The 14,370-nt window shown below is 31.6% G+C and overlaps 1 protein-coding gene across 3 annotated transcripts; it reads left to right on the top strand.

Moving 5' to 3' along the window:
• The first annotated feature begins 2,933 nt into the window (after positions 1–2,933).
• On the top strand, positions 2,934–14,106 carry LOC129913696 (ras GTPase-activating protein-binding protein 2). Of its 3 annotated transcripts, none has more exons than XM_055992496.1 (5): positions 2,934–3,689; positions 9,117–10,498; positions 10,560–10,829; positions 10,957–11,213; positions 12,702–14,106. In XM_055992496.1, the coding sequence occupies exons 2-5, from the start codon at positions 9,292–9,294 to the stop codon at positions 13,083–13,085; spliced, it is 2,118 nt and encodes a 705-aa protein (XP_055848471.1). In that variant the 5' UTR covers positions 2,934–3,689; positions 9,117–9,291; the 3' UTR covers positions 13,086–14,106. The 3 variants fall into 3 exon arrangements, with proteins under 3 accessions (XP_055848471.1, XP_055848473.1, XP_055848472.1); XM_055992498.1 differs by lacking the exon at positions 2,934–3,689 and adding an exon at positions 3,733–3,993; XM_055992497.1 differs by lacking the exon at positions 2,934–3,689 and adding an exon at positions 4,118–4,155.
• Positions 14,107–14,370: the final 264 nt, after the last annotated feature.

Genomic DNA, 14,370 nt, shown 5'->3' with positions numbered 1-14,370 from the left:
AAAAAATCTTGTTTATTTCTTAGAAAAAAAAAACAAGCAATAGGTACATGTATAAATTAAAAAATTTAACAAAAAGAAGTATTCATACAAAATTGACGGCATATATAACAAATTTTGTCCGCAAAAAATCATACATCAACCCTTGGCGAAAGAGGCATATGAAATGAATTGTCCGAACATAATTTTCCCAGCCAAGAAAATGAAAATTGTTATGTTGTAGATGTTAGACATTGAGTTAGAGAAAAATATCTCCTGTGGAGGCGGCCTGTAACATCTACAACATAACAGGCCGCCTCCACAGGAGATAATTTTTTTTACGTGTCTTAACAAGAAATGTTTTGCGGAGGCTCGCCATTTCTTGTTATGATTCAATGTTAGACAATTGTGTTTTCGATTTTGTCTGAACACGATTATCTAATATCGATTTTGACAGATGTGTTTTTTTTTCTTTTGGAAGTGCAGTTTTTTCATTATTTTTTGTCCTTTCATGAGCAAAGTTATCTCCGTGGTAGCGGACGACAAAATATATTTGTGTGTTTTGCGAATTTTTGCATGTTTTATGTTAATTGAATTAGATTTCATGATTTTCAAAATAAATAAATAAATTTAAAAAGTATATAGTCAGCTATTACATGAAGCCTCAAGAGGCGCGCCTCTTTTCAAAACTAATGAGTGCAAAAGAGATAGAAGATCAAACAAAAAGTTATCCGACCGGAGAGTCGTGGGCCAAAATTCTGAGACTCTTTTTTGACGTTTCTTTTTCCACTCTTTCTTTTTTCAACATTCCCTTTAATTTCCTTTTGCTTCTTGGTGGAATACAACAACAACAATACTTAAATCAAAAGAGAAATGTCAAATTTGAGTCTTTGACTCAAGAGGCATCGTGTGATAGTACGCGCCTCACAGAATGATTATCAAAAGAAAATTCGAAAAAAGAGTAAAGCCTCTTGAGGCTTCATGTAATAGCTGACTATATACTTTTTAAATTTATTTATTTATTTTGAAAATCAAAATCAATGCAAAATATAAAAGAAGTCAAATTTGTAAAAAATTCGAGGAGATTTCGTTAACGAAATTTTGTATGGAAAATTTCGTTTCGCATCAGCAGCGTACTAGGGTTTATTTATGGCGTTTTCGATTGGCAGTCCGGAAGCGTCCGGAATCATTCTGAAAAAATTTTATTCACACAAAACTGTCAGTTTTGTACGAATAAAACGCTTTCAGAATGATTCCGGACGCTTCCGGACTGCCAATCGAAAACGCCATTACTAAAAAAAAATTGTATCTGTCATGTCCATCAAAGTCGGAGTTGTCAAATTTGAATTTGACAGATTTCCTTTTATCCCTGCATGTTCTTCTACTCGAGGAGATATGTATGTGTCATGATACAACTAAACAGATAGCGCACTCGCGTTTATAATTCTGTTTCGTTCTGCGCATCAAAGTCACAGACTCTCAAAGAATTTGACATTCCTCCTTCAGCATAGGAATTCAAAGTAAATCATGTCTGTATTTTGGTTTGCAGTTTTCTTTTTTATATAATGTTGATAGCTGTGTTTTTTGTTTATCTATATAGATTTTGTGCAAAAAAACGACATCGAGATTTTTGAAATCCATGCAAACATTTGGCACCACTGTACATATACTTTGGCTGCTGTCTGTCAAAAATGTTGCTTTGGTTTTTTTTTATTTTAACTCCGAAGTGGAAAGGCCATTACATCCATGTTGGATGCAAACAAAAATTTTCATATGGCCATGGCATCCATGTTGGATTCAAAAAAATTTTTTTTCACAAAAAAACCAAAAATTATCTGTATATTCTTAGCTACATTTTAAGACCATGACCATTAACATTAGTTGCGTCGTTCTTGTGTTATAAGCGTTTGAAGGTAGCCATATTGAAATTTTTTTATCGATTTTTTAAAAATCAAATGTGAAAACTTTTTTATTTTTATTTCTAATTTTTCGAAAAAACTTTGGTAATTTTATATACTTATCTGTTCAACAATCTTATCAGGATCCATTTAAGACTTTTATCTGAAAAGTGCATTGCGTATATCTCGAGATATTAACATTTCAATGCAACCATGTCAAAAAAATTTTTGATTATTTTTTTCTATGAGAGTTTTTTTCAAACCTCGTTTTCTCCACTTTTTTTTTTGTTAATATTTTCAGATATTTCTGTATGAACACAACAATTAAACTACCTTGGCACTACTGTTTTTATCGAGAGAAAGTAAAATCTGGATAATTATCTGGATTTTTCAAAAATCTATACAGATAAAGTTTTTGTTGTTTTTAACACGTAAATTGTTTTGATTTCAAAAATCTCTATGTCGTTTTTTTGCACAAAATCTATATAGATAAAAAAAAACACACCTATTATACATTTTTTTTTCACAAATCGATTTAAAAGTTTAAAAAATTGTTTGTTCTTGTCGATTAAAGCAATTTGATGTTGTTTTCATCAATAAAAATGTCACCTTAAAGTAAATACTAAAAGCAATAACAGAAATTAGAGTGAAATCCCGCCAAAAATACCTACTTGCCTCAACTCAGTGGCGTCAGCAAGGCGCATAAAAGTGTGAAAACCAACAACAAACATGCGCAATGCCATATCTTTAGTAGTTGTATCATGTGTATGTGTAGTTGTTGCACTAGATTTCTATTCATGAGTCAACTACCACCTCTAATGGAATGGGGCTGTTAAAATACGTTATGTCTACAATAAATATTTCTAGTGAGGGTGAGGCCTTAAGTCTCGTCAACATGCAATAAATTATCTCCAGTGGAGGCGGCCTGTAATAAACTTAATGTAAACAGGGTGTAAATTTATACCAAACATTGGCTATGTTTTTTTTATACCATTAAATAACCGCCATTTTCATTTCAAGCATGTTAATTTTCTCTTTCAAGCCGGCGTCCAAATTGCAAAAATTTACAATAATATATCTGTTCCTTTCTATCTCACACTATTTCTTACTTCTTTCTACTCATCCTCCTTCCACATTTTCCATATAACCTGAGACAAATCTACAAAACTCTACTTGCCTTTCCACACACAAAAAATAAAACATAGAATCTCGTACTCATCTACTCCCTCGACCAACCAAAACCAAAGAAAAGAAACCCGTGCAGCAGCCATCTTCCTTCATTTTCGTTCGTCTGGCTCTAGACTAGAAAGAAAAAAAACTCCATCGTTGTTCCTCTTCTCTACAACACAACGCTCTTCTGCTCTGAAGTTAAAATAAGAAAGAACAACTAGCAGCACTTTTTCTTTATTAATTATAATATAACCAAAACCACACACAAAATACAATTAAATTGCAATTTTTTCGCATTTTTTTTTTCTTTACCAAAAAAGAAAAGAAAAAAAAACTAATTTCTCAAGTAAAAGTAAATTATATTTAACAAAAAAAAAAAAGCAAAACCTAAAACTTAATTAATAAAAATCTGTGATCATTTGTTTAGAAATAATAAAAAAAAGAAAAAAAAATACATAGAAGAAAAAAAAAATGCAAATTTAATTAGAAAAAGACGGGAGAGTATTTTTTACAACAAAATTCATCATCATCATTCATCGAGAGCCTTGCCGCAACATTTAAGTGATAATTATCCACAAAAAAAAAACAAAAACGTTTTTTTAAAAGCCGACAAATTCTTTTAATTTCGCCGTCGAACTTAAAAAGGTAAGAAGAGTGGTTTTGATTTTTTGCTTAAAATGTAGTTTTCTTTGTTGTTGTAAGGGAAATGGTTATATTTTATTCTCTTTTTTTTTCTCAAAAATGAAACGAGGAATTTATTAACCTCCTCAGCACAGCTAGGGGGATATTTTTTTTTTCCCTAAAAAGATTTTTTTTGTGTCTTAACCTTAAAAAAAATCGTTGGATTTTTTTTAGCTAACTGCGGCAACTTGTCCTGATTTTGGAGTAAATATTTCCTTCATGGATATGTGAAATTCTTTTTTTCTAAAAAAAAAAAACAAAACAGACGGTGTGGTATTGGATTGGTTTTTTTTTTGTATATATGTAAAATTGCTAGTCTAAGCGAAGCAGAAGCAGCAAGCATTTTTTGTGGTCGCGGCGCTGTCGTCTTGTCATAGTGCAATGTCGGGGCTGCTTTTGCTTTGCTTCACGGCAGACAACTTTTTAAAAGGTGGTGTGATCCTGCTTGCACGTGGGATTGAGGAGTTATTCAATAGATATTTTGATTTTTATTTATAGTTTTTTTCAATTAAAATCAAAGGCTAAAATTTATTGATTTAAAAAAGAGTTGCAAGAGTTTTGGTTTCTTCTCTGCAAAAAAAAAAAAAAAATCTTCTAGAAATGCAGTAAAAAATTGTTGCCATTGTTTATTGTAGCAACGGTAGTGAGAGGGAGACGAATGTAGTGGTTTCGAAGATTTTTCTGGCAATGTGTTTTTTTTTTCTTGTCTTGTGGTGGCAGCTTTAAAGGCGGCGATTTATAATATCCTCCTCATGGTGTGAAATATATTCAATTTTTTTTTTTAAACAAGTTTTTATATTTTTTGTAATCTAGTATTTTTCTAGAGTTTTTTTTTTTTTTTAAGAAAAAAACTTTGAAGATAGATTTTAGTATGATCTCATTGAGTTTTATTCAATGAAATAGACTTTACTAATATTCTTTTGTTCCTCTTTTGGGTCGCAGGTGCTAGTGCTAGATGATATTATAAATCCATAAAAGGGCGGAGGTGGGTTTTTTTCTCAATGGGTTTATTTGGGAAATTTGGTGATCTTAGATAGATAATTTTGAAAGTTTTTTTTTAAATCAAAAACTTCAGGCATATTTATGTAGATAGGTAATTACTCGGGTTTTAAATTGAAAAATTAACCCTAGATACAAAATTTTAATTTAAGGGCTTTGTGTAGAAGCTATAATATCGATGGTCCCATGCAAAAACTTACTAAGTACACATAGTATAGTTTTGAGTTATTAATACCATTGGAATCCTCGTATCAGCTTTTAGTTTTCATAATTTTTTAATGTGAATCCAACAATTGGCTAGAAAGATATAGGCAAAAAAGAACTTAGTATATTGCCCTATTTTATCACTTATTCCAAACAAAATCATACTAACTGCACTTAGTATTTTTATGAATAAAATTTCTAGTAAACACATTCATACTAAATTGACATAGTATTATTTTGCATGGAATTCTTAAAAGTTTTATGAACATTTAGTATTTTTCTTTCTGTACAAAAGAAAAGAAGATACCACCTAAATGTATCTTAGTATGCTTTTCAGTAGTTGTTTTTTGTTTCCTACCGTATGCTAAGTACCTGGAAGAACTTTCTCACTTTTTGTAGTATTGTTTTGGATTTGGATTAATTTTTAAGTTTTCTTTAAAACTAATCAAATTATGGCTTCGATGGCAAGCAAAGTTCTTGATCTTTGAAGTAAAAGAAATGAAATATGTAATCGCTTAGATTAAATGTTCAAAATTCTTCTTTAAAGTAAAATATAATTCAGATAAACTAAAAAAAAAAAAATTCTTGCAAATGAAATCATTTTTTCTTAATTGAAACTTCGGATTCAGGGGAATATTATATAGAAACTTTAAAATGTTAACAATCAAATTTTGCCAATCTAACAAAATCTCCCACATCTTTTTATTATGAAGTGTTAAAATGAGTTAGGTTTTACAGGTAAATTGGTTGATATCCTTTGTAGGTTTTTACTATACATATTTCTTTTAAAGTAGCGAGTACAATCCGGATAGGCGGATATTCAATATTCTTATTACGAAAGTGCTTCTCTTGAACTACAACCAAGAACGTTTCAAATTATGTATCAGTCTAAGTAGGAACAACCTCAGGTTAATCACTGGTCTTTTCACGGGCCACTGTAAATTAAGAAGGCACCTAAACATTTTGGGCCTAGTATATACTGCAACATGTAGTTTCTATAATGAAAAAGAAGAAACACCAGGTCATATTCTGGGTAGTTGCAATGCATATCACAGATTTAAACACATGGGTCGCTACCAGGTCGAAGAGAATAAATTACACTCTTTGAAAATACCCCAAATACTCAATTTCCTGAAAAAAATTAGGCCAGAGGAGGAGCTATAAAATGAGGAACTAACTCAGCTAGCTTAAAAGGAGGGCACAATAGATCTTATAGGTCGCAGTGCATATTACCCCCCAAATAACAATCAATCAATCAAATCATTGAAATTTGTGTATTGAATTTTGATATACATATAATTGTATATTTGTAGACCCATTGGGTCCAGCTTTTAAGTGTGAGATAACTCTGTAATCTTAAATTAAATGCTGCAAAATGTGTTTCAATTGATTTTGACCCCCGAAATTAATCCAAAAATTTGTTGAGATAACGTAAAACGGAATGTGGGTAACTTTGTCCCACAGGTCAAAAGTGCGTTTTACGCTCAGGAATCATACGTTTTGGATATCAAAAGTACCACAATGGGCACAATAGATTTTATTAATTTACGAGGATACAAAATCTTGGTCATATCTGTAGTTGGTTGACCTTACACCGATTTTTGTATTATTAGCCATGTTCCATTGCAGGTGGTAGTTTACTCGTGAGTAGAAATCTAGTACTATAACAACACGTTCCTTGATTTTAAATTAATTTTGAATTTTTTTATTTTGACTTTGCCAAAATACTCGATGATAATTTTTCGTTAGCATTTTCGTTGTCGACTTTGTAGACTTGAACATTGGGCACGTTCAGGAAATATTAGGGACTATTTATTTAGGCAACGTCATTTTCTGAACGGAAATTTGAGCAAATTGACTAAATTAGTTTGGATATGATGCTATTGTCAAATTTCGAAATTTACTTAAGTATTTTACCGATAGCATGGGGAAGACACCAAATTTCACTTAACTTTAATGAATAAATAATATTAATTATTTAAAAACAATCTGCTGTCATGTTGACAAAAAAAACTTTTCTAAATTTTTAGGGAAAATTTTCTTGCCTAACTTTCCAGTTATCTTTCCAATAAAATTACCTAAATTGGAAAGATTTTTTTTGACAGCTGACCAATCACAGACCGAGAAATTACCTAAATATTTAGTGCCTAACGTTTCTGAAGTTGTCCATTTATTAAAAAAAAAAATATAAAAACGGGAAATTTTGTTTACAAACGTAGGATTTTGAATTGTTTGCATATTTGGTTCTATTGTGGAGAGCCTCAATTCGCCTAGTACGCTGCTGATGCGAAACACAATTTTTCGTCGGTCTCCACCAGGACAACGAAATGCTTGCGAAATCTCAACGGAAAAATATTCATAAATTGCAAAACAAAAATAATACAATAAAAGCAAACACACATCTCAGAAAGGCACGCAAAGACAAAATGAACAAGAAAACCATACAAACAAAATAAAATATAATTTTTTCGGACACAATTGTTTGTGTGCGAAAAAAAGTGGAGACTTTTCAATTTCTCTGTGTCGAACAGCGTACTGTAGAACGAAAAGCTGAACGAAATTTTTCGTTTACGATTTCGTTTTGGCATTTTTGTATGGGAACTAAAACTATGGTTTAGTGATACAATTTGGTATTAACGTTTTATTTATATAAAAAATAAGTATACTAAAGGTTTCATGCGAAGTTGTACCACTGTACTATACTGCCCATAATCTCGTAAAGGCCCTAACTACACTTTTCTTAGTTCTGAGTTATAGAGGGAAATAGTAAATGTAATATCGCAAATTTCATATAAAAATGAAAAAAATCAAAAGTTCATTTTCAATTTTCTGACGTATTTGAAGACCTAGGCTAAAAAAATAAATGAGGATAAATCAGAGACAATGCCCTAACTCCAAATATGCAAAAAAATCAAAATCGAAAATTTTGTAGATAGGGCCTTTACGAAATTATGGGCAGTATAGTCTATAAACATTTTATTTGTGCTTTGTCACTTTTTTTTTCTCAGCCTCACCCTCGATGTCAAGAATTTGCTGTTTCCAGAATAAATATTCAAACAACATGCACAAAAATTGAAAATACATAATTCATTTTTATGAAACTCGTTTCGTTTATTCTAAAAAAATAGGGTTAAATCACCAAACGCTCAAAAATTAGGTTTTTTTTTTACTTTTATTTTTGCATTTTTGACAATAGATATTGCGTTCAACACTTGTCCGAAAACTAACATCCCTAATATGAGTATCCACTTGATAGTCGTTGTTGTAGGGAGGTATATATAAGGTAAAGGTTATTGCACTATGAGCCCGAGACATCTGGCATGTCAGCTCTGAAAAATAGGCTTAGATGTATTTGGCTGAATTCATTAACGCATCAAAAATTTGCATCAAAAATATTTCTGGTGCAAACGTGATGCTTTGTAGGTAAGGTAGTTTTTCTTCCCATACAAAAAGTTGTGATGCAAAAGCAGTGATGCGTTTGTGATTTGAAACTTGGTTTTTAGATTTATGGGAACAAGTAATTTGTAAAGCTTTAAAAATAGTTAAATCATTGAGTCATATGCATACAAAATAGTAAATGCTTTTACTTGAAAAATTGTAAAGTATGAACATTTTGTGCATGCCAAACCTAGTTTACACTAATTAATTTCATATTGCTAGTATTTACTTTTTTATGCATACAGGACATTGTGTTGTAAATATTCTTTCTTATTTAATAGACTTGTTTTTGTTGTAGAAAACTTTTATTTGTGCTTATTCACATAAAAAGTTTCTATAGAACTTATAAAATTCAGGGTTACATAATAGAAATCGACTTAACAGTTAATTTATATCGAGGATATTCGAATATGTGCATAAATATGTAGTTAAACTATTAAGAGGGGTTCTAGAAATCAGTGAGATTTTTTCTTGGTCATTTAAATTGTAAGCCATTTGGTAATGTTAATATTTTTTTTTTTGGTAATTATTTACTTTGGACAGGAAATAGAAGAATGTGTGTAAAAAGAAGGAAATTATTTGGCCAAACATGGAAAACTAGATATCAATTTTACTCTTGTATTGCTCTCGTCTCGTCGTCTCGCAATATTGTGAATCAGGCATAACTTACTGAGCGTTTTAGAAAAAAATATCAACAAAAATACGTTTTCAAAACAACATTCACTTAAATTTCACATAAATTGTTTTCAGAATTTGTTTTATAGCAACAATCAACACGCCTAGTATAAGGAATTCTCTGAAAGATCACTCAAGCAATTACAAGCAAGCAAAATTAATTTGCTGCAACACCAAATCAATAAACAAAAGCTACGATTTATATTATCCTAGAAAAAAGAAGGCACGCTCCCGTTCTACCGTGGAAGAAATGGTAATGGAGGAACAACAACCGTCACCACAATCAGTAGGACGAGAATTCGTCCGACAATACTACACCCTGTTGAACAAGGCACCAAGTCATTTGCATCGCTTTTACAACAACAATTCCAGCTTCATTCATGGTGAATCGACCTTAGTCGTTGGACAAAAGAACATCCACAATCGCATCCAGCAGCTAAACTTTCGCGATTGTCATGCGAAGATAAGTCAAGTCGATGCTCAGGCTACTTTGGGTAATGGTGTAGTGGTTCAAGTCACTGGTGAACTGTCTAACGATGGCCAGCCCATGAGACGCTTCACCCAAACCTTTGTTTTGGCTGCGCAGTCACCCAAAAAGTACTACGTGCACAATGACATCTTCCGCTACCAGGACATGTACTCGGATGAAGAGAATGATGGTGAAAGTCGATCTGAAAACGATGAAGAGCATGAGATCGACCCGCAGCAGCAACAGCAGCCCCAAGTGGTACCCACTAACAACTTGAGCGGTGTCACTGATACCAATGTTATCCAGCAGGTGCAGCCTCAGCAGCAGCAACCAACTCAGCAGCAACAAGTTGTAGTGCCCCAGCCTCAAGCTCAACAACAGGCAATCTACTACTCGATGCCGCAAACTGTTGTTGCAGGTGCTCCACGTGCTGTACCAGTAATTGCAGCCCAAGCTGTTCCAATTGCTCAATTCCCTGCTCCAACTGCTGCTCAGCAAACCCAACTCAATGGCGGAATTGTCCATGAAGATCTATTGGCAACAACTATGCAACAACAGACGGTTCAGCAACAACAACCTGTGCAACTTCCAATGCAGCAGATGGTCCCTCCTGTGCAAGCTAATGTAGCTCCTGCTGTTGTATCAGTTGTTTCACCACAGGTGATCCCACAGCAACCCACTCAGGTTGCAGTTGTTGCTGCTGGTGCCATTCCTCAAGTTGTGGCTCAAATCCCAAGTATGCCATCTGCAGCAGTTGAGCAGTCTCCACCATTGCCGGTAATGGGTCAGACAATGCCTGTTATTTCTCAAGTGTCTAGCGGACCTGCAACTAATGTTCAACCAGCTGACTCGGGTATAATGACTGCAAATGCTAATACAAGTGGTGGCAGTGCTAGCCAAAAAGACGATGACATGGGCAATTACAGTGATCATGCTAGTAGTCAGGAATACATCGATGAACCACAAATGGCTCCAGAGAAATATGAGGGTAAGTTAAAGGTGATTATACTTAAAGTTAATGGTTTTTAATTAAATATTTTTTTTAACAGCACCTAAAAACAATGAACCCAAAACCTATGCCAATCTTCTCAAGTCTGCGAATATAAATCCATCTTCCCCTGGCAGTGGATATGTACCACTTCCCCCAGTTAACCAAAATCACATGAACATGAATCAGCAATCGCAGCAACAGTCTTCTTTGTCTTCGTCGTCGTCTGTGTATAAGAGTGAGTCACGAATGATTGATAATAATATCCAAACTGGTAGTAGTGGACCAGCACCATTGCCACAAAGGACAAATTCAACGAGGATAAATAAAGGTTAGTAAGATTTATAGATTTTCCTAAAAAAAAAATCGTTAAGATTTAATATGAATATAAAAATTACTATTTTTTTAAATTTATGTCAATACAATATAATTCAACTCTTCTTGTTTTTTATTTCTAGATTTTGAGCAAAGACGCCCCGGTGGCAATACAAACACTCAACAATTCAGTGACAGCAATCAACTTTTCTTAGGCAATGTACCCCATCATGCTACAGAAGATGAATTGAAGCAATTGTTTAATCGTTTCGGCGCTGTTATGGATTTGAGAATTCATTCGAAACCAGGCCCAAAAGTTCCAGGAATTCGTAATCCACAAAATTATGGTTTCATTACATACCAGGACTCCCAATCTGTTGAAAACTGCTTGTCTCATTGCGTATGTTAAAACTATATAAATATCTAATACTTCATATATTTATTTTAAAGTGTTAATGTTAAGCCCTATTATATGTTCGTTTTCACTTAAATGACAAGAAAACAATTCGCTCTAGAACCAAATTAAGATTTAAGTAAAACCAAGTTAAATATTTGGAAAAAGAAGGTGAGCGAAGAGAAGCTTGAAGTAAAATTTTCAATGCAAAACAAAATTAAGGCTTCTAGATCTAGTCGATATCTTGTCGTTTTAATACAAATGGTAGATGTATTAAGGATTCAGTTCGGTTTTTTGTCTGCATTTACGAATGGAGCTCAAACATAGGTTATTAAAGGATGTTTCTTGGAGAGAGTATAAAGTATACAAAAAATTACCTAGTCTCATATAGTCCAAGAACGATTTGAGTGTTAAGGTATTATCAGAATGTGATATAAGAAACGATTTGTAATTCCATGCATATTAATACGAGATTAAAAGTGTAACGAACCCGATTTTCCCATTCTATATTAAAATATACTTTCTTTTCATTTACATATAAAAAGATTGTTAAAATGAAAATAAAATCCGATGGAGATTCATGATCGCTAAATAAATTCAGGATAGGGCTCATAAAGTGGTAATTTTTCAAGTTTATGCCTATTTTTAAAATAATGTGTTTGACTCGTAATAAACCAATAGGAGTTTTTCCTAATTAAAATTTAAACCTCTATTGAAAGATCGGTGTTTAAACAGTGTAAAAACAGTGTGGGAAAACAAATGTTTTTGTGTTAAAGCTTTGTGTCTTTCTTTAACTCTAGACTCTAGAGGATAGGCAGATAGCAAAAAGAAAAAAAAAATTGACATATCATCGTCCTCATGATGGACCCTCGTAACTCCAGAATTTTTTTCCTACAATTACTTCTTCGGATATTTCATAGAAAATTTTTCAGGCAAAATTTCGTATACTTCAAACATGTTTGAAGTGTTACCTTTAAACTCTCTTCATTGCGGTGAGATCGATCATATGCAAGTTGAATTTTTATCAAAGACATGACAGACATGAGATTTTTTTAAACATTTTTAATAGTGATTGACTTAAGGCGACAGAAAACTTCAGCATGGGGAATACTGATTCTTATACAAGTAGATCTCAAGGCAGACCCAAATAAGCATTTTAATAAAACATGTCTCTTCTTCACTTCTAACAAACAATCGTGTTTTGAGCAAGTTGAAAAATCAATTTCATCAAAATAGAGTATTAAAATTGTTGTACTAATAATTTTTTTTTAAATATTTAAGAAACATAAATTACGACTTTATTCTGTCGTGTTCTTTTTCATTAAAAATGTAATTTTTACCACCCTTCTCATATAAAACAAATTATTTTTTAACGCGACGACCATTTTTAAAAAAAGCACTTCGTCTTTAGATCGTGATATTCACCTGTACTGTACTAAATATTCCCAAGTTGTTTGTAATGAAACAAGTTACTAACATATATTTACATTTCAGCCGCTTTTCTATCCAGAAAACTCCCCTGACGGTCAAAAACTCAATGTTGAAGAAAAGAAACCCCGTTTGCGAAACCCCAATGACTTGCCCCCACGCCAATCAAACAACATGTCTGGCAACAATGGCGGTAACGGCAACAACATGGGCAACTCGCAGCGACCCAACATGGGCCCAAATCGTTCGCTCTCTAATTCTGGTGGTATGATGCGTGGCAATCCCGGCAACAATAGTTTATCTCGTGGCACAAGTGGTGGGCCACGTATGGGAGGCTTCAATCGCAACGATAGCCGAGGGCCACCTGGAAGTGGATCCCAGTCACGCGGTGGTAATGGAAACTCCGGCTCCAACACTGGAGGTGGTGGCCAAAGTTACAACCGACGCTAACCGTTTATATTCATTTACACACATTAATCTTTATAAGATCGATTAAACTATAAACAAAACAAAAAAACAACAACAAAAATTTAAAATTAATAATTTTATTAAAAAAAAAACGAAAAAAAAAATTAAAGCTTGGTCTTCAATATAAACAAAAAAACAAAATATTTCTGTTTTTTTTTTTAAGAATAGAAAACAATAAATTGCGGTCAACAATTTTTATTATTTTCTACTTTTAACTAAAATAATGCTATTCTTTTGTTTTCTTATTTTTTGTATTTTTAATTTATCAAAAAAATGTAAAAAAAAAAAATAATTAAAAAAATTTAACAAAAAAAGAGAAAAAAACACTGAAAAACGCAATAAAAAAAGCAAAATAAAGACTTAAACTTTATTGTTCGTACGTTTATATTACATAAATAAAATTAAAACAAAAAAAAATTACAAAAAATAGATGAAACATACAAAAATGTAAAAAAAAAAAATAAATATTTAAAAAAAATAGAAAAACCATATAAATATAAAAAATTAAAAAAACTATTAAAAATACATACAAAATATAGTTCTCTCTTTCAAAATAATGAAAAACAAAAAGAAGAGCAAGCAAAACAAATTCTTTTAAACGTAACTTTGCGCGATAGTATGTACTATGTCTAAAGGAAATGAATATTAAGTTATTATATAATGTAATTATAAATTTAGAAATTTTCTTTTTTGTTTTGTTTTATTATTTTTTTTTTAATAAAAAAAAATTATACTATAAAATGGAAAATGATAAATTTACCTAAAACAAAATTTAAAAACAAATAAAAAACAAGAAACAAACTACAAAACAGAACAACAAAAAATAAAAACAAACAAAAAAAGAAATAAATATATATAAAAAAAAATAATAATAACAATAACGGATGCGTGTGTGTGTAAGAAAAAATAAGTTGAATAAATAATAATCTAGTAAAAATCATTTTAAATTAAGATAACAAAACTTATATAACTTAATATAATATATTAACTAAACAAAATAAAAGAGCTAAAAGCAATTACAAATTCGACAGAAAATTAAATTAAAAAAAAAAAACAAAACAAATTATAATATAAAATAGGTTATAGAAATATACTCTATTTTATTTCATTCTTTTTATACATATACATTGAACTAATTAAAAGTGTGCAGTCTGTCCGATTAATATATTCTTCTTTTTTTTTTAATTTTTTTTTTGTTTTGTATTTTCTCACAAAATTGGCAGAATATTTTTTAATTTTATTTTGTATTTGTTACCTAAGCACATTT

This window comes from Episyrphus balteatus, chromosome 3 (assembly GCF_945859705.1).
Source record: "Episyrphus balteatus chromosome 3, idEpiBalt1.1, whole genome shotgun sequence".
Taxonomy (NCBI): Eukaryota; Metazoa; Arthropoda; class Insecta; order Diptera; family Syrphidae; genus Episyrphus; species Episyrphus balteatus.
This window is presented reverse-complemented; position numbering and strand designations above follow the sequence as displayed.